Here is a 22,321-nt window from a genome sequence, read left to right on the forward strand (position 1 = left end):
GCTTGGAGCGAAACACGGGAATAAAAATTTTGCGCCCGAGTGCATCGGTGTCCGTTGGTGCTACTGCTGCAGCACTGCCTTTCCCGCTAGTGGCGGCCGTTTGAGCGGGTGCATTCACTGCCAGCAAGGACGATGGTGGTGGTGGTACTGTACTGCCTTGAGCACGGCAAAACAAGCCTGCAAGGGCTGTGAGAATTAGTACGTACACCGTCTAAAATATGTAAACATCAATTAAATTCTATTGATCTAGTACTATCTATCTACTATCTATTATTTAAATAAATGCTACTCACCGTATTCATTTTAAGAAATTAGGATAGATTATTCACGAAATCGATGTTATTAAAGTGTGCTAGAGATCTAGGGGAACTAGCTCGATGGTACTAATTTTGATCGAAATGCGAACAGTGCGCTCGGTTTTTATCTGAGATTCCCAACTAACCCCTCCATGCGGGCAAAATATTTGACACCATTACCGTGTTCACAATGTATTGTGATTTAATACCTTACATAAGGCAGCATTTTTTACGGCTGCGATAATAATGTTATGTGGGTCATCGAGAGGGAACGCAATCGGTAGCTGAATAAAGTTTGCGAAGTTATTTAAATCAAAAGAATTGTTTCAAAAAGCAAATTAATTATGTCAAATAAAATAAAATGGCAAAATAATAACTAAAACCAGGTCCATTTAATTAAACGTTCAAGTCATCATATTCATCGTGCAAAGATTTACCCAAAATTGTCTTTGATTTAATTTATATTCACTATTAAATATTGTATAGTTTATTTTGAGAGCAACAGGTTTTTTTTCTTTGTTTTGTATCAGTTTCTTTTTCTCAGGTTACACGTACAGTTTACAGCAATAGATAGGCGTCATGGCCTGCAGATAGTCTGCAAAGTCGTTTCGTTGCTGGGTGTTTGCCAAAAACAGAAGAAGAAGCAATTTATGAGACAAGCATTATGCTGGGCATGTATTATTAGCCCATTTCTTTATAGTTTACCGCGATGCATGCAACAATACTGTCAATACGGGATGCCATTTTCTGTACATCCACGAAACGGAAGCTAAGAACAGCTTTATAACGGTTCACCATTTTCATAACACATTTTGTTTTGTTTTTGCGCAACGAAAACTAAAACACGTGTCCAGCAGGAGCGATGGGCAAATGTTTAGATACTTCATTATCTTGCAATCTTGCACTGTTCAGACTACACCGTGTGCGTATAGGTAGCTAACAATCTGGGATCTTCCGCACTGCCCCCATTACAGCCTTCGATAAAGCTCTCTTTCAGCACCTTAAATACCGAAGAGGTGTCATCCAAGCCAAGCAAAAGCTCGCATACGTTTGAGTAAGATAAATATCAATGTTCAACTCGGCAAATGGTTCCTAACGAAATAATTGTACACAGTATGCTTATAAATATTGTAGTTCTAACATTGTTTTGTCACATCATCTGTTACCGGTGAGCGTATATATGCACTTTCCTATTTTTTGTTTTGTTTTATGTTTCACTTTACTGCACTGCATTACCCTTAAAGCTAATATTAGATTAACAACTAAGATTGACAGCCATTTTGCAAGGATTTCCCAGTCCCCAGTTCCAGTTCGTACCTTGCCCTGGCCTGCAAGTGTCTACGCGTCTTCGCGTTGCTGTGCTTTGGTCTCTCTTGCAACTGAACGTTTGCACTATTTACTTTTTCCCTTGCATGTTTTTTTCTTTCTTTCTTTTTTTCCAGAATTAGATATATACCCCTACTGTTCGGTTTTTCCCGTGCCCTGGTAGCCTCTCGCAATCATTAGATATTTTTTGTTTTTGTTTTATAGCTTTGTACATCACGAAGACAGCGCCGATAGTAACGAAAGGAAGTATGGTATAGATATTTTACTTACAAACTATGCCGATTCAATCGAGGAATGTGTTTGTTTTAGTGAATGCACGGTAACGGCACGTCAATCCTTTTATGGGCTTACTTGCTGAACGACACGAAAACACTGTCTACAGACGGGCACCGGATTGCCACTGTCGTGCCCCGGAAGGGCCAACGTTTTATCGATGCATCGGCTGCAGAACACTTCGCCACACTTCCAACAGTGATTCTGCGTGCAGGTAGAAAACAATTCAAACATTAACTTATGATAAACATTACAACGTACTATTAAAGACAACAAACCTTTTTAGTTATTTGATCGAATGGTATGGAGCAGGTCGGACAGTTTACCACTGACCGTAGCGACTTCCATTCAACGGCAACCGAATTAATATCATCGTTCACCTTCTCCACCTCATTGTTATACTCTGAAATCTGTAAAATTAAATTGAATTAAATTGCAGTTATATCACTTCATCCACCTTTCACATTCCGGGAAACGTACCGATAGATTGGAGAACGAAAAATCGCTCGTCTTCAACGGATGATCGTCATCGGCCGCCGACAGCTCGCTCAGCTTCCGATCGTAATTGTACCGATTATCGTTCACCTCGATCGGGCCGCGGGTGTCCGCGTTGTAGCGCGACTGCAGGGCCGCACTGCCACCCTGCAACCGTTTGGCCGATTTCGACAGCATGTTCTTGAAGCTGTTGATGCGCTTGGTCAGATGCTGCACGTGATCCTCCAGCGAGGTGCAGTGGTCCTTGCTAGCGATCAGCAAATCCTCCAGCGGTTCCCTCGGGTGAATGCCGCTCTCGAAACGGCTGTACATGCCGCGCCAGAACTTGATGTTCTGCGGTGCCAGGTTCGGCTTTATCGTTTCATCCATCTCCGGCCGGTACAGCGGGTTAATGTACTCGTTCAGATGGTTCGACATGTAGCCCCACAGGGAGAAGGTTTTCTCCGCCAGCCGCAGATCCAGCCGGTCCTTCTCGCAGTTGCCCACGAACGTGCCGTACTGGCAGGACATGACGTGATCGTGCAGGATCAGCAGAAAGCGCTCATTGAACTCGAACGCGTCGTTGCGCTGCTGCATCAGCTGCCAGGTGCACTCGAGCAGCTGAGTAAACACGGGCGAGACCTCCTTCGGGTCGTTCTGAATGTGGCCACAGCGATCGCTGAACTTGTGGCCGAACGCAAGCCAATCCTTTTCGATCAGAGCCTGGAAGGAAGGAGGAAGGAAGAAGTGTTTAGGTTTCAACAGGAAACATTGCGGCCTAGAATGGTTATCTACCTGAAATCCTTTGATAGTTCTGTAGTATGGATCCAGCATCAGTGCAGCAAGCGAGCATACTTGAGCCGTACGGTCCCAACCATCCGAGCAGTGTACAACAACGGAAATTCCTTTATCGACTGCGTTGGCAATGAAGCTAAGAAACGAGAAAAGAGAAAAACAAAACAATTTACATCAAATAAAATATAAATTTTCTAATTTTATAAACTGAGCCATTCTTCCCGAGTAAATTGCAGCACATCACCGTGAGTGTGCCAAAACATAAACATTCTTCCGCGAGACCTAACGCTAATCGTCAATTAATTACTGATGACTTTCACTGTCAGCGGCTTAATGGCACATCGCCAGTTAATGGCCAACAGCAGCCATACGAACCGTCGCACGAGACACTCTATTTGCTCTCCTCCTCACGTTCGCGTGTGATACTCGTGTGAACCTGAAATTCTACCCCATGCTTCTACCACCAACTTGCCGCCTAATTACACACACACACTAGTGCCGTTAATTCCCACACTTACCAGGATGTATCCAGTATCGATCGAATGTGTTTTAGCCAGCCCGAAGATTCCAGAGCACTTAAGAATCCACTCATCGTGGGCGACTTTTGTTCGCAGCCTAGCAAGAAACCGAAAAGAGACGAAAAGCATTAGTTGAGAGTGCACAGTAGAATGCGGCGCCTGTCGAAACGGTAAGCTTCATGGTACGTCAACTCGCTAGCCAATAAATCACGCCCGGTTTGGATTTAACGCTTCACTTAACGGACGGCCAAAGCGGGCGCCGTCGTCGTCGTCGTCATTGTCTACCGACGGCATTCGAAAAGTGAATCATCTTGATTGTCAACTTAGTAGCGACTTACCCCCCACCCTCACGTGTGGGAAGATCTAGATACGGCTAGACGCGTTTGATTGAAAAAAGATGGTGAAAACAAAAAGAAAAAATACTCACACTCAATCACCTTCTGCAAGCTGGCACGCATCGTGTGAATGTTTTCGATGCCGAGAAACTGGAACTTGATATTTTCATAGTTCGCCTCGTTCTCGTAGCCCTTGCCAGCGGCCCGGTTTGCCATGGCGTTAATCTAGACGGAGAACCAAACAAAACAAGCATGATGAGTGGACTTGGGGCAAACAACAGCAAAAAAAATCTACTACCAACTTACCCTTGGCCGCGTGTCAACGACGTACATAAAGTTGCAGTTGGGGTTCGTCTTGCGCACCGTTTCCAGCATCTGCTCATCCTCCAGACAGCGCGCACTGAAACCGGACAGTGGCTGGCTGCAGCGGCAGATGGACGCCTTGTTGGAGTGCAAATAGGTGAGCGCAGGTAGCCGGCCCTTCGACCGGAACCGCGAGCTGCCGAGCAGGATTTGCGTGTTGGCTTCGGCCGGCACGTAGAGCTGCTGCGGGTACGTGTCGCAAAGCTCGTAGTTTTGATTGAGCGCACAGACACTCCACTGGTCGTTCGGGACGCGCATCCGCTTGAACTCGTGCTCCAGCTTGAAGTAGTCCCAGCCGGCCGCCTTCGGCAGCTCCTTCGCCGCGGTCGTGTACTGGAAGCAGTACAGATTTTTGATGTTCACCGGCTGGTACAGCTTGGTGAGCGTGGTGTACACGTCGTGACATTCGCGCTCCTTCGGTATGACGAACGTGATGGAGAGGAACGTCTTGCAGCGTATCAGCAGCGGCGAGCCGGTGGTGCTCAGGGGCAACTTTTCCACGTTCGCGATGTGCATGTAAAGGACCTGGCGCCGGGTTGGAAAGGGAAATTACAAAACTGCTACAAACACAGCACACAGAAAACACACGCCCAGTTGTACCGAGAGTGCGGGTAGGATTTGCTGTGAATGGAGATTTGCTTGAGGGTCCTTTCAAATTTGTTTAATTAGAAAGGCACACGATAAGGCGCGGCGGAGGAAGGTTGCAAAACTTCAACAATCATACTTTCTAACAAGCACGCATTTGAAATCTGTTGATCATTAACGTGCCCCGGTAGGTACGTGCTTGGAAAAGTTATTCAAAACGTAGTTAGCAAAGTAACAAAAAACAGTACAAATATTCATTTTCTCTCTCTTTCTTTAACATTGGAATGATTATAGTGAAAAAAGAAAAAAAGTTTAGAAAATGCGAGTTCGTAATCTGACATTGATAAGAAATAATGTAAAAATTCAATAAAATGGTTTGGGGTTTTAAAAAGAATTGTCATGTTATAAATAGCAGTAATTCGCTGTCAAATTCAATTCAATTCAATTCAAACTATGTGTGTTTCAGCAGTAAATTCTTAGAAGCTATTAAAGGGGCAAAAGGAATAAATATTGCTCATACGCATTCCGTTTGAAAAGGCATCTGACAGCTGGATATGACCAGGAATCCAGGCTATCTTATCGGAACAGAACGAACGAATGGTATCATAGACGCCCGGTGCTCTCGGCACAAGAGATATGCAAAACCATAGAGGTAGAGGACCTAACGGCACAAGTGGCGTGGTGTGAACGGAAGGCACGAGAAGGAAACACTTACCCATGTCTCTTTGTTGGCATCCGGGTCAACGAATATAAGATGCGTGGCCGTAAGGTACAGCACACCGACGGTTGGATTTTTGCTGTTGTATCTGTCAATCATACGGACATTTTCAATCTGAAATAGAACGAAAAAATAAACGAATTTGTTAAAAAATGCGTCGTAGCACCGCCGAATGATGGTATGATCGCGGAGAAGGAATATTGACGTAACACTGAAAAATACGGCAAGCAGAAGAAGCGATCAGAGTAACATTCTAAAACGGCGAAATTTAATCAATAATCAAACATCGATGAACCGGAAAATAACTTATTGGCCCCATATTTACCTCATACCCAGCATGAACACGTAAACGCTGTTACAAGAGCGTTGTCAAACCTCATTTGACACGCTCGATTGAAAGGTGGAAAGAATTACTAACATTTCTTAGATGTTACATGATGGAATGCCATGTTGGAATAAAATTAGATTGACTTCCGTCAGGAATGTGATGATCTCATGCATCTATTTTATCGTCGCTCAAGGTCCTATTTGTTTTTGCTTCTTTTTGAATACATAGTTTGCGGAATGGCACATAAAACTATTAGGTTCCTTAAACATATCTTACTTTGACATCTTAGTCGTTGATTCATAAGGTAATTGTACGTTTTTCGCACTATGGAAAAACTGATTTATTACAATTTGAAACAATGTTTATATAGTATTTTTTCATGTATTTTGCAATCATTGTTTCCGCATAAGTATTTGCTAGAAAATTGTGAATTAAATCATAATTCGAACCTTCTATTTGACAATTTCAATTTCAAAAACCAACCTTCCAGTAATGCCGTTAACTACAGTGAAGCGCCGTTTATCCGTGTACCTTTTAACTGGCTGTACGTATATATAAACCGGCGCGCTGTTAAGAAATGACAGTTCAATACCAAAATGGCATTATATGTCAAGAAGGAGATTTGGAAAAACAGTATCAGACCTTGGGCTTGGCTTTCGGTGACTTATTGATTATCAATAGCAGGTTAGTCAGTCCTACGTTATCCTACAGTCCTCTTTGGACCGCACCCACGACTCTGATCCGACTCCGCCTATTGTTAGTCCGCGCGGAGTCGGAGTCGTCCGGAGTCACTCGGAGTCATCCGAATTCGTCCGGAGTCGTCCGGAGTCGTCCGGAGTCGTCCGGAGTCGTCCGGAGTCGTCCGGAGTCGTCCGGAGTCGTCCGGAGTCGTCCGGAGTCGTCCGGAGTCGTCTGGAGTCGTCCGGAGTCGTCCGGAGTCGTCCGGAGTCGTCCGGAATCGTACGGCGTCGTTCGGAGTCGGAGTCATTCAGAGTCGTCTTGAGTCGATCAGAGTCAACCGGAAACGGAGTTGGTCGGAGTCCACAGGAGCCGTTGGGTGCATTGTGCTTGTGACGAGGCATTTCATTTCGTTGTGTTGTTTTTTTTCACTTTACGCGTGCACTTCGTATGCAAACCTTTGTTGTGAAGGCAGACTCTGGCCGACTCCGGACGACTCCGACTCTAACCGATTTCGGACGACTTCGAACGATTCCGAACGACTCCGGATAATGCTGGACAGACCTAGTTGGGTCGCAGTCGACTCCGGATTTTTGTCAACTTTACCCATCACTATTGTAGACTGTACCACGTGACCGGCCTATTAGACCACATTATAAAAAAAACTAAAACTTATGACAAATTTTACATGTTTTCTTTTTCATAAAAATAATTAAATTATCCTTACGATCTCTATAATTATGATATTGAGTAGCCGTGCGAGATCGATTCCCGATCATACCAGATCATTGAACCGTCAGATCAACCTAGCTATCTTTTAAATTTTTTGATTTTAAAATGTAATACAAACGCCAATATCATTATTCTAGGTTTATCGAGTTATCCCTTAAACATGAATGTTTTAGTACATTCATCATATTCTGTACATAATAAATTATTGCTTTACATTGTTTAAAATCTATATTCATTGCGATTATACATCTAAATGCTTTCTCATGTTTTAAATGTCGTATGTTTGACATGCCTGGATTACATGTGAATTTGTAGCGTTTAAAGTTCAATACCGTCGAAGTATGTACCATAGCTCAATACAGAATATTTTCTTCTTCTTTTCCGAAATTTGTATTACGCATTATAATGCACGTACCAGTGAATTTGATGAAAACAAGTGATAAAAAAAAACAGAAAGTTCAATAACAAATAAGAACAACAATTTTACAGTATTTTTCATATCCTTCGTTATTCCTACAACCAATCAAAATTGTTTGATGTTAATAAACATGTGTCAAGCCCTCACAATCAATCTTTCAGTGCACATGGCACATAAATCCAAAATTCAGTACCCCAACCACAAACACTCGAAGAGGTAAGGCACAACCGAGCTGCACCATTTCCCATCTGCAATACAGAAACTTGTACGGTAGCAAATGCCACTTGTGTTTATTTTCACACTACGTGTTTTTCACTCCCCTCCCACACTCAAAAGGAAACACATTCCAAGATCGTTACTGTTATGGCAATTGCACGTAAACACGTACCGGGCTGGCGATGCCTTCCAATTGTGCGAATGTCAATGGCGAACCTTCCTGCGAACGTTATACAGCAACCCGTCTCTCTAATGGGTTTGCGTTCCGAATGTTACGCAAAGAAGTTTCGTTCATGCCCGTAATGGAGGCGAAAGTAGAGAGTACAGAGTACCATTTGGCATGCAATTCTGAGAGAAGAGAAAAAAAGCATGCCAAGCCTTGTACACTAGTAATCACACGCACGCAGGACGAACTTATGGCGGCTATTGCAGTTGGATCTTAATTTATCAACCACGATCGACTATTAATCTTGCAAGGGTTTTTTTTCTCTCTCTCGTTCCTCACCTTCTACCGACAATGGTTGATTAGTTTCGGTTTAATCGTCCTTCGCAAGGACACGCGTTAATTGAAAGCGGATACATGCTGTCCGTACCCCGGAACTGGCGCAAATCCCAGCCCAACCTAGTCAGGATAACCCGAATCGGCTTATACTTTGAAACAAACGCACAAAAAACGGCAAAACAACATCGTCTACTGCCCACCAGTAGCCAGGACTCGTTAAGTTTGCGGCTTTACGAGAAGGATCAACAAGCAATAATATTAACGCACCCCCGTACCTCCTCCCGCTGCATTGTCGGGCGACGTGTTTCGCTTTGGCACGGAAAGACTCCGGGCACGGAATACACATGAGGTGAATTTTTCATGACGCAAAGCCCAACCAACAACGCATAAACCGCGAAAAGTTGTTCTTTTTTCGTTCAAGCCGGAACCGAACAAAACCGTCGACAAATACCACGGTTGGGTCAATGGTACGAGAATCCGCGTATATTGGAATGGGATGAGAATGCAACCGAATAGGAAGAAGAGCGTGATCTGGTGCCGCCAACGTTGGTCTCGCGGGTTTCATCTTGGCAGATATTAGGTTTAGCAAAAAATAAAAACTTTGTTATCGCGTCTGTCGAATGCGAAATTTTCGACCTTTGCTGCGGGGTATGCGGTGTACAAAAATTAACACTGATTAAAACCGAACCAAAACCCCTTTACAGAACACAAATATTGCAAAATTCATAACTCATTCGCCACAAAATAAAGTACATTCTTGCCGCAAAAGTCCACTCCCCGTCGAAAAGGACCAGTCCATTTTCCACAGTTTCGTGCAAATATGGTGAATCACCCATGAAAACAAAGCAAACAACCTCCGAACAAAAGATCCCCAGGAATGTAAATAAAACCGCTCAACGTTAAAAAAGTTCAAAATAATGCGAACACAGATGCGCTGGGTTCATATTGTTCATTTCAACACGCCCAGATTAACCCGCTTCCCTTTAATGCACACACACTCAAGCTAAACGGGTCCGTGTTTCGAAAAGGAAATGGGCGCTTTTTATTCACCGAAAAGCCCTCCGCCAAATACAACGGGGGATGGTGGGTGGTGGCATTTTGTGGTAGACACAGCTCGCATTTCATCCACCATAATCCTTACGAGTGTAGACAGCGCAAGCAATGGCGCTTAGAAGAGAGTCTGTACCTTCGCTTAGTTAAAAGCACCTCAAGCAGGATGGATCTTTCAACGTCGTTCATATTTACAAATCCCCAATTTGGACAGCGATTTAGGTGTAAAGGAGGATCGCACAAGAAAGGACGGCAAGAAAAGGAAACATCCAAATTACTTAGTACCGTTTTTTTGTTGTTAGGTTTAGTGTGAGAGGAAAATATTGTATTTCTTTTGACCGACGGGACGATTCCTTCGATTACATAATTACTTTGATAATAAAAGCGATACCGGCCGGGTTGAAATGAGAGAAAAGGGAGCATAAAAATACTATCCACCAAAAAGTTTCAGGCTTGGGACTCTTATGATGAGTTTTTCCTTTTTTTTTGTAACGCAACAACCATCTTCTTGTGTTGTTTGACCATCTTCTTGTGAATAACCATTTTGACCGTCCAAATCCCACCAGCTGGTTTATTGACGCAGACGGTCAGAAAGCAACAAATGAATATTTTGCTTGCTCGTTCCCATCCCAGACCGACCCCCCAGAGGCACGTAAATCCAGTGGTATGGAGAGCATTTTACAGACGATTCGAATAAATAGCATCGTATTTCACAAATTTGTACCCTCTATTCCAAAGGGAATGGGCTTTTTTCCGGTGAGTGAGGAATAAAAGAAAATAATTTCGCTTTAAAGAATGTTTGTGTTGGTGCAGTTATTCAGCGATAAGAAAGTTGGAATTGCAGGTTTAAGTTTTATTTTCATTTTTATCAGCATTACAAACGGGATGCGGTTGAAGTAGAACGCGGTCAAATTAATTTCATTTTTATCAAGACTCAGTTACCCTACGTTTAGCAATAAGTGTTGGAACGGAAATAAAAAGTTATAAGTTTTAGGCCCTTATGCATTATATTGTTGCGTCATTTATCAGACCACAATCAAGTCAAGTGATGAGTTATTAGAGGCTCAGTACCAACTCACTTACTGTGGCTATATCACCCTGCCAAAATTAATCACTGGGAATGTTTCAAACAAACTGTAAGAAATTAAATGTTCGTTTAACAAAAAGTACATTTTGGTATAACTCAAGCAGTTTTTGGATCTCTTATCTTTTTTTTGCATACATGCATAGAGATACAGGGTTTCCCACGATTTATTGGTTGGTTCTCATCAATTTTTGGTGGGTTCCCATATTTTTTTGGTGCGTTCCCACGATTTTTTGGTCGTTTCCCAGAATTTTTTGGTCCAATTGTATTGATATCCAATCGGAAAATACCAATAAATTATGGGAACGAACCAAAAATTTATGGGATACGACCAAAAAATCGTGGGAACACACCAAAAAATCATGGGAACTGACCAATAAATCGTGGGAAACCCTGTAATATAGAAGAAAACATCGACAAGGACCCGTTTTGTATTTCAAGCCAAGAAGCTGAAATTTTAGCCCCTCGGTGGAACAATATGTATCATCCGGGTTGTAACCATTTGACACTTACGAACCACTATATTCGATTTCACCATTTGTGTACAAACAAAGATTCATTTTGAAATCGTTTTATTTTACCTTTTCTGTTTGAAATGGGTTATAGTACTTAGAAACAATATAAAATTTCGATCCAAACAGTGCTTAATGTTTCTTGATAAAATATTTATGCTTCAATCAAACAATTCAGTAAATTTTTACATATTTTTCATGCTCTAATAATCTAGGTTGAAAATCTGAGGTGTTAGTTTGTCAGTATTGACAAGATTTCAGTCGCCAACTGTCAAACTTCGTATAAAATAGTTGGCTAGTATCGTAAAAACCCCCAAAGGTTTTATGACCATTGCCAGTCTGACAATTTATAGAGAATTCTGTAAATTTCTAACAACATTTTTTATAATTTCAGAGGTCCCGAATTGACTGACATGTACTGTACATGCATGAAAAAGGAAGGAAAAGTGTTGTTTACTGCTTTCTAGTTGCTTACTGAGTAAATTCTGCTCACATAAACCGGATAATTGCTTTAGTGAGTCTATTGAACCATCATAAATAGCAATCAATCTATGGATGTTTAATCTATATAACATTGGAACACATAATGTCATGGTGTAATCGCCTTGGCCTTAAGTACCTTTTAAGTACTTAACAAGTTCTCGACATGTTTATAAGTAGATTTATGTTAAACATGATCTAATGTACAAATTTGTTAAGTGTATATAGTTCTGTTACAAAAAGCGTCAAACGGAAGACATTTCAAGGTCGGAATGTTTAATGCTCGGGGTTACATGTTATTTTTTTCTATGTTCATTACCCCCTTTTCTACAGAAGTATAACAAGTTTCAATACTTGAATACCTTCAAATAATTTTGTTTTTATACTCATATTTACTGTATTTTATTGTGCTTGGGTATTTTATCAGTTCTGCGCATATTTTTTCATTCATATAAGAACTTTTCCAATAACCTTAAGGAAAATAAAGCATTCCACCTGCTTCAGAGCACATCTCGGACGAACTAGAAAGTTTCATACCACTTGGAACAAGTTTGTGTACACCTGGACAGTAATGGGTTAATAATTTTGTCGCCAACCAGCAAACACCAGTTTTTGCCAGTTTGTTTTTCTTCTCGATACTCAAGGGGTTGCAGTACAAAAAGCAGAAAGGACAGCGATGGTGCTGCTAGCTAGGTGTATTAAAAGTTTCCCTGAGCAGAAAACAACGAGCCGTATTTACTCTAGTGACCGCCTTACCGTGGAAGGTGAGTATGTTTCTAAACATAACAAAGATTCAAAAACATCAACAACACTTAACTGTTGTCATGAGCAAACGCATTAGACACGCGTACGGGGATTTGAAACAAAGAGGGTCCTTCTGTTTTGTTCGTAAAGTAATGTTAACTTTCCGGTAATATAAACAGCATCATATCGAAGTTTGACTATATATTAACACTTTGGAAATGATTTATTGATATTAAAGAGACAAGTGATAAGGAAATGTTATTAACAAGACTTTGTTCACTAATATTACTTAAAAAAAACATAGCCATTGTAGAAGATTTTAGTTGGGATTGAAAAGACGCTCAAAAGGTAAGCAAGTTTTAAATATAATTGAAACAATATTGAAAGATGCAATATTGTGATATCGCGATATCATAAAATTACTGAATTGAACACATCATTTTACGCATGTTTGGCCGGTATTTGGTATTGCACAAAAGTATTAAGAGTATTTTTGTATCATTTCATTTTAGTAAGGTACCGAACCGAGCAGTATTTCAAAAATACTTCGAAATGACTTCAACTTAAAAGAAAATCTATTTCAATAGAATCCATATTGTTCAGGTTTAAACTAAAGAAATTGTAATAATCTGAAATAAAATTGCAGGATGGAATTTATATAAAGAGACTCGAGTCTTCATTTCCTTAATCGATTCCTTCATTACATCATAGATCGTCGTTCTTTCCACATCTATAAAAGCGCTATCTTTCTAACCCGAAATAGAGCTCAGCGTGCAACACACGTGAACAGTAATGTTGGGAAAAAGTATTATAAAATTTCCACCGCACACTTCAAACGCAAAAAGGCGGCTACCGTCGTATTGTAACGTTGTTCGCGATGATGTTATTGGCCACGGTTCACGGTTTGTTTCGAAGCAATCAGGTGAGATAACGCGATTTCGTACACGTGGCGTCGGCGGCAGCTGATGATGGTAATTGAATTTACTTTAAATAGCAAATCGGCAAAACAAAAACAAATATTTCCACCGAACGCAATAGACTGCTTTTAATTTATAGAATTGTGTATGGAGCTAAGTGGAGCACCGAAAACCAATTTTGATCTTCAAACCAATTCTTACAGCAGAAACTGTACACTATTTCTAAAACATAGAGACATAGTTGTAGCAAAAGAAAAATAGCTGCATCCAATAACACATAAACAAGGATTTAATGGTGTGGAATTTCAAATACCTAACCCATAAACGTTGCGGTCCGGAGTACCGTTTGGTGGCTATAAAACGACCGATAAAAAGTTACGTACGATGTCCTTCACTTTGTGTTTGAAATACGGACACAGTGCTAGCAATGTTTCATGCATTCGCTAGCAATCCCATTTTGGATGTCTCCTACTATCCCATTTCCAGCCCAAACCACCATTTTGTGACACTGGAATATTCTCGCACCGACCTTAAAGGCGTCGGCAGGATTAATTCCAGTTGGTGCTGCTTTTTAAATCCAACCTTCAGTCCCGTTTTAGTCGGCTCCAACCTAAGCTGTGCCTCGTTTTGATCGAACACAGTACAGCTACTTGGTGTGATCAGTGTTGTTCAATAGCGGCGAGCACCCTTGTATTAGTCCCGATTTCTCTCCCCAACCCCGATTTACCTTCTTCAGAACGTTCTGGCCGCGAAACTCCACCGCCGGCGGTGGCTGATGGGGAAAGTTTTCCTCCACCCACGTTACCACCTTGTCCGACACGAACGGAGGCACGGGCACGCTGCCCCACAGCAGCTTCGGATCCTCCTCGAACTCGGGCGTTACCAGATCAAAGTTCTGCTTGAAGGTGGAGGCCGATGGTGACAGCGGTTCGGCGTCCGTCATGGCGAGACCGTCTTTCCTAAGCCGAACTTGGCCTATCGACCGATTGGCGCTGGAGCTGGTGGTGGTTATCACTTTCCCACAGGGAGTTCGCTTGTCACTTTGTTTATTTGTTCACTTGCCAAGCCACAAAGTTTGCTTGTTAGTTTCGGTTTACCGTAACGTTGCCACCAACAACCATGACTCTCTGATTTCCTGCAGCTTCCTGTATTCCGATTAACTTTTATCTTCCCAGCGAAGCTTTTTAAGAGCTACAGTTTATCTTTTCACACTAACAGTGTCACCACGGTGGGTGTGTTGGTCTAATGTGCTGCGGTGCGCTGCCTTTTTGCGATGATAGAATTCATTATCTTACAGGAACGGTGCTCGCTAGCGCGCTCGATCCATTCAAGAAAATCGATATTTCTGTATGTAAACACTATGCCACCGCAACATTGACGCAATCCATCGATGCCACTCAGTCCTAGGACAAACGATGCAAAGTTGATGTGCGCCTGAGTCCTGGAGCGAACCGTCCAAGTGCTCTATTGCGTACTCATGAATGAACTTGCGGGTTTAACCTACACAAAGCAGCGAAAAAGCACCGTCGTTGGAGAGAAATAAAGGAGCTTCTTACTGCTTATTGCATTTCTTCCACAGAAAACGTTTATCCGATGGAGGAGGATTTGTTTTCACTTAACAGCGGCACATGAAGCCACAATCGTATCACGCCCGTGTAATGATTAGATATACGTGTCTGGTCTGGTGGAATGTTCGCATTGCCTTCTTTCACTGACACTCTCACCCAGCGTGCTGTAGCGTAACATGGCCCGAAGCCATAGCGCGTAACCGCGTCAACCACACACGACGGAAAACTCGAACTGAAAGCCTTCGCAACAAGGAAAAGCCGCAGGACCTCTGAATTGTCTCTGCTATCGTGTTGGGCAAAAAAAAAAACGGAATCTTCCTCGCAATGCTCGGGGGCAGATTCTCTCGCGCTCACGCGCCATCAAACCTTCCAGTGTCTGTGCAATTCCATTCGACTCTCTCGCTCTCTTCTGATTCCCGAACGCATAAGGTTATGTTTGTTGGGTGGTGCTGCTCCTGCAGGATGTACCGAAGTCGCTTTCGCGCACAGGTTCGTCGTTCTATTCTACTCACACGTTTTGCTTTTGTGTTTACAAGCAAACGTTTGAAGGGTTTTATTGCACAAAAATATGGTTTTTAGTAATTTATTTTAAAAAATTTCCACTAATAGTTAAAATAAATGTACTAGCAAATATATTTTCCTAAAATCTTTAAACCATACAACTATCTTTTCTAATTTAACTTACACGTTTATATATAATTGCAAATCCTTCCTACAACCACCCAGCATTTTGCAATGCAATTGCATTTTTATCTTGATTATAGGACGGCATTACATTTCCCAGTACACTCCATACATATTTTAGACGCTGGAAGTTGTTTGAACTCTTCTCCTGTGGTGCTTTGTATTCCTAGAAAGGGCGCATGCTTTTCCCATAGCGCTTGGAAAGCGCGCGCCAGAGAAACGGGCCGCGAGAGCGAGAGACCACGTGCAGTCACGTGCCGAAGTCGTGCTAGTGCCACACTCCCAGGAACGTTTACTGAATACGATCCAAATCATCAGTGATTCGATTTTTCTTCGTTCGATTCTGCTGGCCCGGCCCCGACCCCGATGTGGGTCAGAGGATTTATAGCCCCACTGGACATGGTGAAATGCAATCTAGTTCTAGCCACAGTTGCCACCCGCCCGCATCCATATTTCATCTTTTTAAAAACGAAAAGTCGCCATGCAGTAGAAATGCAACTCCTTCCAATGCTACTTCCTACTGCTGCTGGTGTACAATGGGCAAGATGATGTGTGTGTGCTACAAATTTCGTTCAATTTTCAGAAGGTCAAGGTCGGACATATTTTCTCTCCGCGTATAGTACACACGCACACACACACAAACACCGTTAGCTATAGAATCTCTCGTGCAACTGCAACGCTGCACGTTTTGCCACGTAATGCTGCGCTCCGAATGCAATTGCAGTCTGACAACTAGTAGGAGTTAACTGTGGACTGGTGTTGAAAAATTGTCGACTTCTTCTATCTGCAATGTTTGCAGTACGTGGTTGTTGCCGGTGCCTGGGGGGTGGCTTATGTAATTGGATTTACTTTAATGTGCCTCAGGAACTGCGGCTTGAGGTTGTCGTGAAACATAAATATTGCTAGCTTTAGTGACCGATGTTAGCTAGTGTAGCATTAATCTTTTGCAATGGTGGATTAGTATGACGCACGAATGCTTGAATAACAGCTTTGATAAAGAGTTATTTGAGAGAAAATAGTGTCGAAGAATATGTTACAAAATATCACAAAATATGATAAAATTGGTACAATTTAGCTCAATTACAACAATCTAATTCTAAAACCAAAAAATGACACATTCATAAAAAAAAACATAATTGCCAAATGTTTAAATAGTAACATCAGTCTGGTTGACTTAATGAACATGTTGACTTCATACATACAAATCCTTGTATAATCCCCGTATTAATGAATAATTCAAGATAAAATAATGCTTTAGAAAATATTGGAAATTATTAATTTAATTTCACTCAATTTCTATCACAGAACACATCATAAACAGCTTCATGTTTTTGTTGGAAAAACAACTAGCGCGATAAATAATAAAATAAATGCTCTCATTCATCTTGCTCTTCCTTTATTTTTATTTTTTTGCGTAACGACCTACAATGAAAGTCACGCTGGCCTTTATTCAGGGTTACCTAGACATGTTTACATCCAGTTTAACCGAGCTCCTGGCTACGGGAACTTTATAACTACATCAAAATGATACAAAGGCTGGAGTGTTTATCATTTTAAAAATCCAACAGCTAAACTACCATACATCAAGTTAAAGTTTTAATAGTAAAATCAAGCATATTACATACTGACATGTTTGCTCTAGTTTTTGTCAAAGAGTTTGATTGATTAAAGAAAATTCTTAAATTTGTTCAAAATATAGCCACCAAATATTGTTCAGTTTATGCACATAGATAATGTTCAAATAATGTTTAATGAACAACTTTAACGAAAATCATACAAAAATACAAAAACAGTCAACGAACAGGATTCTTGCAATCTCCACAGTCTCTTTTCTCGAAAAAAGTCCGTTTTTTCGTGAGCATTTAATAGTGGAAATTATCATGTACCCTTAATATGTTTTAAACCATTCACCATATTAAAATACCAAATAAAAAATATAGACTACCAATATTCATACACTTTCCACTACAATTCATACATAAAATCACTTTTCCAATGAGTAATTTTGTTTTCACAATAAAAGAGTACATCATATTCAAATTCAATATAATCAAACCATCCAGAGTTTATAATGAAGCTCACAATCAGCTAATGCCATTCAGCTTAAGATTTTAATCTAAGTCGTTATCATTTCGATCAGGAAGCCCGACCGTTGAAAAACGGCATCTATTATCATTAGTATGATTTACGTAATCTATCTTTTTCCGGTAAGAATCTAATAGATCCCTTCCACTCTTAACGGTACAAGCTGATTTAGAGATTCGTTTATAAAATGCATTCTCATCTTGCCGGACAACCGTATCCGCATTCGTTACATTCGCCTACAACCTTGCACTCCACATTGCATATTTGCATTTCGACTGCAAAAGCATAAATAGCATTGATTGTATTCGATGCGTTCCGTCACGGCCATAATGTTGAACAGCGTTTTGGCTCATAATCGTCAGACAGCGTCTACAACAGCGAACGCAACCAATCACCTACAAAGAAATGCTATTTAACGAAAGGTCATGCGCATCCGACGCTTCTGCGACAAGAAAGGACATTTGCAATATGGTTTATTTTCTCCGTTTCAACCCCAAGCAACAGTTGTCCTATTAGCGTTGGACGAAAGAAAAACGGAACGATACCTAACGCGCTCATCAAATAAAACGGCACTCTTATCACAATGCCATATGTTAGGCTAATCAAATGAAATGTGATTGATTAAGCAAAAGGTAAACAGCCACGAGAGTGGGGGGAGTTGTTACTGCAAATGCACCAACGATGGAGAAAACAACTGCCCCACAAACTGGAAACCCGAGGCTCCAGTTCTACCCCCCAAGGCAGCTGGCAAGGTGTAGCTTTATCGTACAAACAGGTTTTTACCAGCTGTACAGTACGTACAAGACGACGGCGACGACCAGACCAGGCCAGATATTGTGGATGGCATCGCATTCGTGCGTTGTGTTCCGCCTCTGCTGCCAATTAGCACGTCAGCAAAAGCTGCTGGGTATCGATCGATAGGCTATTTTTATTTCATCCCGCCGCATTTCGCATTTCCGCAGGATGTGCTGATAATGAGCCCGCAAAAGCCATACACATGCTACCTCCCCCGTTGCACAATGCACGGCAGCGCTGCAATATGTTATGCTAAAACAACATCAACAGTTGATAAACGAATGCTCCCCGCTCTTACCTTTGGTGTGTTGATGTGCTCCATTTTCTGTGCCCGTCGAAGCCCGTCGTAAGCGATTGATGACCAGGTGATAAGGTTTCGTCGGGTAGGCCGTTCCAACCACCAAATGTACCTTCGTCCGGAACCTTAGATTTGCTCGCGATTGGAGAAAGTTAGGCACAGGTTTTATCCACTTCCACTTTGCACAGACGAACAGCAGCAACAAAGCATTGGCCGCCGTCGGATAAGGAACATTCGTGTATGGCCGCGCGAGTTATGGTTGGATCACTTTTCCACGTTTCCGTCGGTGGTATCAACGGAACGGATTATTACATCCACACGCACACACGCGCGTTAGAGTGTCCTTAATGCAAGGAAGAAGGACCCCTGAAATCACAAGAAATGGCAACAACCAGCGAAACTGCACGACAAACTCCAACCCACACACGAAAGAAAATAGAAAAATAATAACTTTTCAATCCGGGAGGTGCAGTTTTGACGTTTGCTGAATGACGTTTAGCAGGAGGGGGCTGACGCACATCCAAGCAACTCGCGGACACGATAGCTGACAGTTGGAATTATTATTTTCAAACCATTTTCTTTCCCCCACTGTATTCAGCAGTTCAGTTGAGCGTAAATACCGGCAACGGATCAGCTTCACAGCTTCGCCATCAGGCCATCGTTTTTATTGTGCAGTGTGCGGAATTTGTGACTATCGTTCAAGTGTGTGGTGATGTATTCGACGTAATGCCGGGAAGAAATCACGTCCAGCAGCATGAACTTGGCGGACAGCAGGCGTTTCCGGTCCGAGGGCGTAATGCACCAGGCCCGGTAAGCTGCGGAGATGATTTTATCCATCGTCTGGTAGACCAGCCGGCGGGAGACGACGGTCCTGTCGGCATCCTCCAACACCGCTCCCATGCGGATCCACTGCCACAGCTGGGAGCGTGATATTTCCGCCGTTGCCGAATCTTCGACGGCACCGTTCAAAAAGAACACCCCACTCCCGGTCAGCCAATGGTAGATGAAGAGCAGCGCTACCGTAATGTTGTTGCTGTCATGGCGGAAATCGGAAAGGTAAGTGGATGAACAAAACAGGTTACTGTTCTACTTACTTGAGTCCATCGATGGTTACGCCGCCCTTCGGTATCTGGAGCAAACTATCGGCAGTAATTTGGGAGATGTTGGGCAGGACAGTGAGCTGATTGTCGCTGTGTGTTTTTCTATCCCACAGCTCGTTAATGGCATCGATCATTCGCAGATCGTAAATCATGAATCCATCCACACCGGCATCTATTTCTACCGATTTAGCCATTTTAACGCTTTCTATGACCTCCTGGTCGCTTCTGCAAAACAGACATCAAATGTTATGTTATCAACTAATGATGGAAAAAATGAAGTGCTCGTCGTAATCGATTCCGGCTAGCTCCGAAATGTTCTGGTATCGATTTCGGCTAGTAGGTATGGAATCAGTTTCCGGAATCGATTCCGGAATCGGCACCGGAATTAATTTCGGATCGGCTCCGGAATTGGTTGCGGAATCGAATCCGGAATTGAATTCGGAATCAGCCTCGGAATTGGTTTTGGAATCGACTCCGGAATTGATTGCGGAATCGGCTCCGGAATCGGAATTGGCTCTGGAATCGGAATTGACTCTGGAATCGGAATTGGGTATGGAATCGGAATTGGCGCTGGAATAGGCATCGGCTCCGGAATAGTAATCAGCTTAGGAATCGGAATTGGCCCCGAAATCAGAATCGGTTTCGAGATCGGAGTCGGTTTCTCCATAAGAATAGGCGTTTTGGTCCAATGATACTACGTATTGATAGCAGCAAAAAATCCAAATTTACTTGTAATCGATCCATTCTCATGGAGATTCCCGGACTGATTTCGCTTTTGAAACTTCTTATTTCAATTAAAGAACTGATTCTCATCTCGGAGCTAATTCCAATTTTGGAGTCAATTCTGATTCCGTTACCGGAAAAAATGTGATTCCCATATCGATTCCGATTCCGGATCCAATTGTGCTTCCGGAGCCGATTCCAGCATCGGAAGTGGCTCCGGAATTGATTCCGTACATCGAGTAGGTCCGATTCCGAGCTCCCACCTCTATTATCGATTACTTTACTCTCGATCTCGTTCTAGTTTTACTCACAAAGCAGCCTTTTCCTTTCCGGTGGGCAAAATTTTCGCAGCCATACCACCGGTTGCCAATGCGCCCCTTTTGTGGCAAACGTTGATCAGCAGCCGCATATAGTTACGCAAGAACGGTTGACCCATGTTGACGTACTTGTTACGATCGGGAAGCAGAAATTCCCGCTTCCAGCCAAATTTGGCAATGATGCTAGCACAGTAATCCCATATGCCACAGTTCAGCCCGATCGCATGCTCTTTGATGGAGTACAGGATGTCCTCCATGCAGAACGCTGCCAGGATGTTTTCGATCAACACGCACGCTTTAATGGTACCGCCGGGCAACCCTAACTGATCCTCGGTCCAGGTGAAGATCTTGTTCCAGAGCTGTGTTTCGCTCGGATCTTCGATCTACGCGTGAAGAAGGTAAAAGTGAACATAAATTAAACTGAATACAAAATCCCGAAATCTAGTTTAAGTACCTTGGAAAGGTAAAAGTAAAGCCCTATACCAAGGTTTGCCATAGTGCGAGCATTGTGGTACATAAGCAGCGCATAGTCAAACAGTGGACCGATCACCTCCTTCCCATTCACAATGCAGTGATGCTCGATCATGTTGAACGCCCTTGGGCGCAGCATCAGCAGCGGGTATGCTTGCACATCCAGCGGTGCACCTTGCAGACTGCCATGTACTGCCCGCGTAACATTGAACAGACCTAGCACGGTATTGCGCCAGGTAGGGCAGTGCCCATCGTCAAAATCAACCTAAAAAGATGCAAATGCTTTTAGATGGGACTTCCTCTGAAGATCGAAAAGAACGCAAACAACTAACCTGAATTCCCTGCACTTCCGCGTACAGACAATCGGTAAAATGTATCGTATTTGCAGGGCTCACATCACCAAGATCGAGCTTTCGATTACGTAACCGGTCCGGCAAATCGTTGATCTTCCATTCCAACGATTCACTGCGGTTCTGGAACTCGGGTGTCCACTTGCCCTCTTGAATTAGCAGTCTCCGTTTGACTCGATTTTGTAACAGCTGGACAGAGTAGAGCAGCAAATCAAAACAAGAGAACACCGATAAGGGAGCCCACAGTGTTTACCTCCCCTATCAATCCCGCTGGCTTCAACTCACCTGTTCAACTTCTCGGTCAAATTGAGATACCAGCTGGCCCAAAAACTGCAACGCACCCTCGGTAAATATTTCCTTATAGGCAGCTTCTAACCGATGCGGTGCAGATTCGATTAATATTTCTTGGCCCTTCATGTTTGGGGGACTCCGATGATGCGCCGCACAAACAAGCAGCGAGTTTGACTTCCTTCGTCGACGTCGTGAGGGCGATTACCGCCGGTCGGTGCGTTAATAGGGTCATTATCTTTTCTTCGCTTTGCCATGTGTGCGTGACGGCTGTTCTGGAGCAGTCAGGTCTGGCGCA

General features: G+C 42.7%; 2 protein-coding genes across 3 annotated transcripts; both read right to left on the reverse strand.

Moving 5' to 3' along the window:
* Window positions 1-739: 739 nt before the first annotated feature.
* On the reverse strand, window positions 740-19,239 carry LOC120948754 (myotubularin-related protein 8). 2 transcript variants are annotated; one of them, XM_040365453.2, is made up of 9 exons: window positions 18,775-19,239; window positions 5,681-5,797; window positions 4,324-4,905; window positions 4,110-4,242; window positions 3,683-3,779; window positions 3,165-3,300; window positions 2,376-3,092; window positions 2,174-2,305; window positions 740-2,099 (listed from the first exon to the last, which is right to left on the reverse strand). In XM_040365453.2, exons 1-9 carry the CDS (start codon window positions 18,796-18,798, stop codon window positions 1,962-1,964), a joined length of 2,076 nt encoding a protein of 691 aa, XP_040221387.1. In that variant the 5' UTR covers window positions 18,799-19,239; the 3' UTR covers window positions 740-1,961. The 2 variants fall into 2 exon arrangements, with proteins under 2 accessions (XP_040221387.1, XP_040221386.1); XM_040365452.2 differs by lacking the exon at window positions 18,775-19,239 and adding an exon at window positions 14,072-15,150.
* A 154-nt stretch (window positions 19,240-19,393) lies between these two features.
* On the reverse strand, window positions 19,394-22,239 carry LOC120948979 (malate synthase-like). The gene is made up of 6 exons (XM_040365888.2): window positions 22,021-22,239; window positions 21,718-21,924; window positions 21,369-21,650; window positions 20,909-21,297; window positions 19,869-20,099; window positions 19,394-19,807 (listed from the first exon to the last, which is right to left on the reverse strand). The coding sequence occupies exons 1-6, from the start codon at window positions 22,150-22,152 to the stop codon at window positions 19,411-19,413; spliced, it is 1,638 nt and encodes a 545-aa protein (XP_040221822.2). The 5' UTR covers window positions 22,153-22,239; the 3' UTR covers window positions 19,394-19,410.
* Window positions 22,240-22,321: the final 82 nt, after the last annotated feature.

This window comes from Anopheles coluzzii, chromosome 2 (genome assembly GCF_943734685.1).
Source record: "Anopheles coluzzii chromosome 2, AcolN3, whole genome shotgun sequence".
Lineage (NCBI taxonomy): Eukaryota > Metazoa > Arthropoda > Insecta > Diptera > Culicidae > Anopheles > Anopheles coluzzii.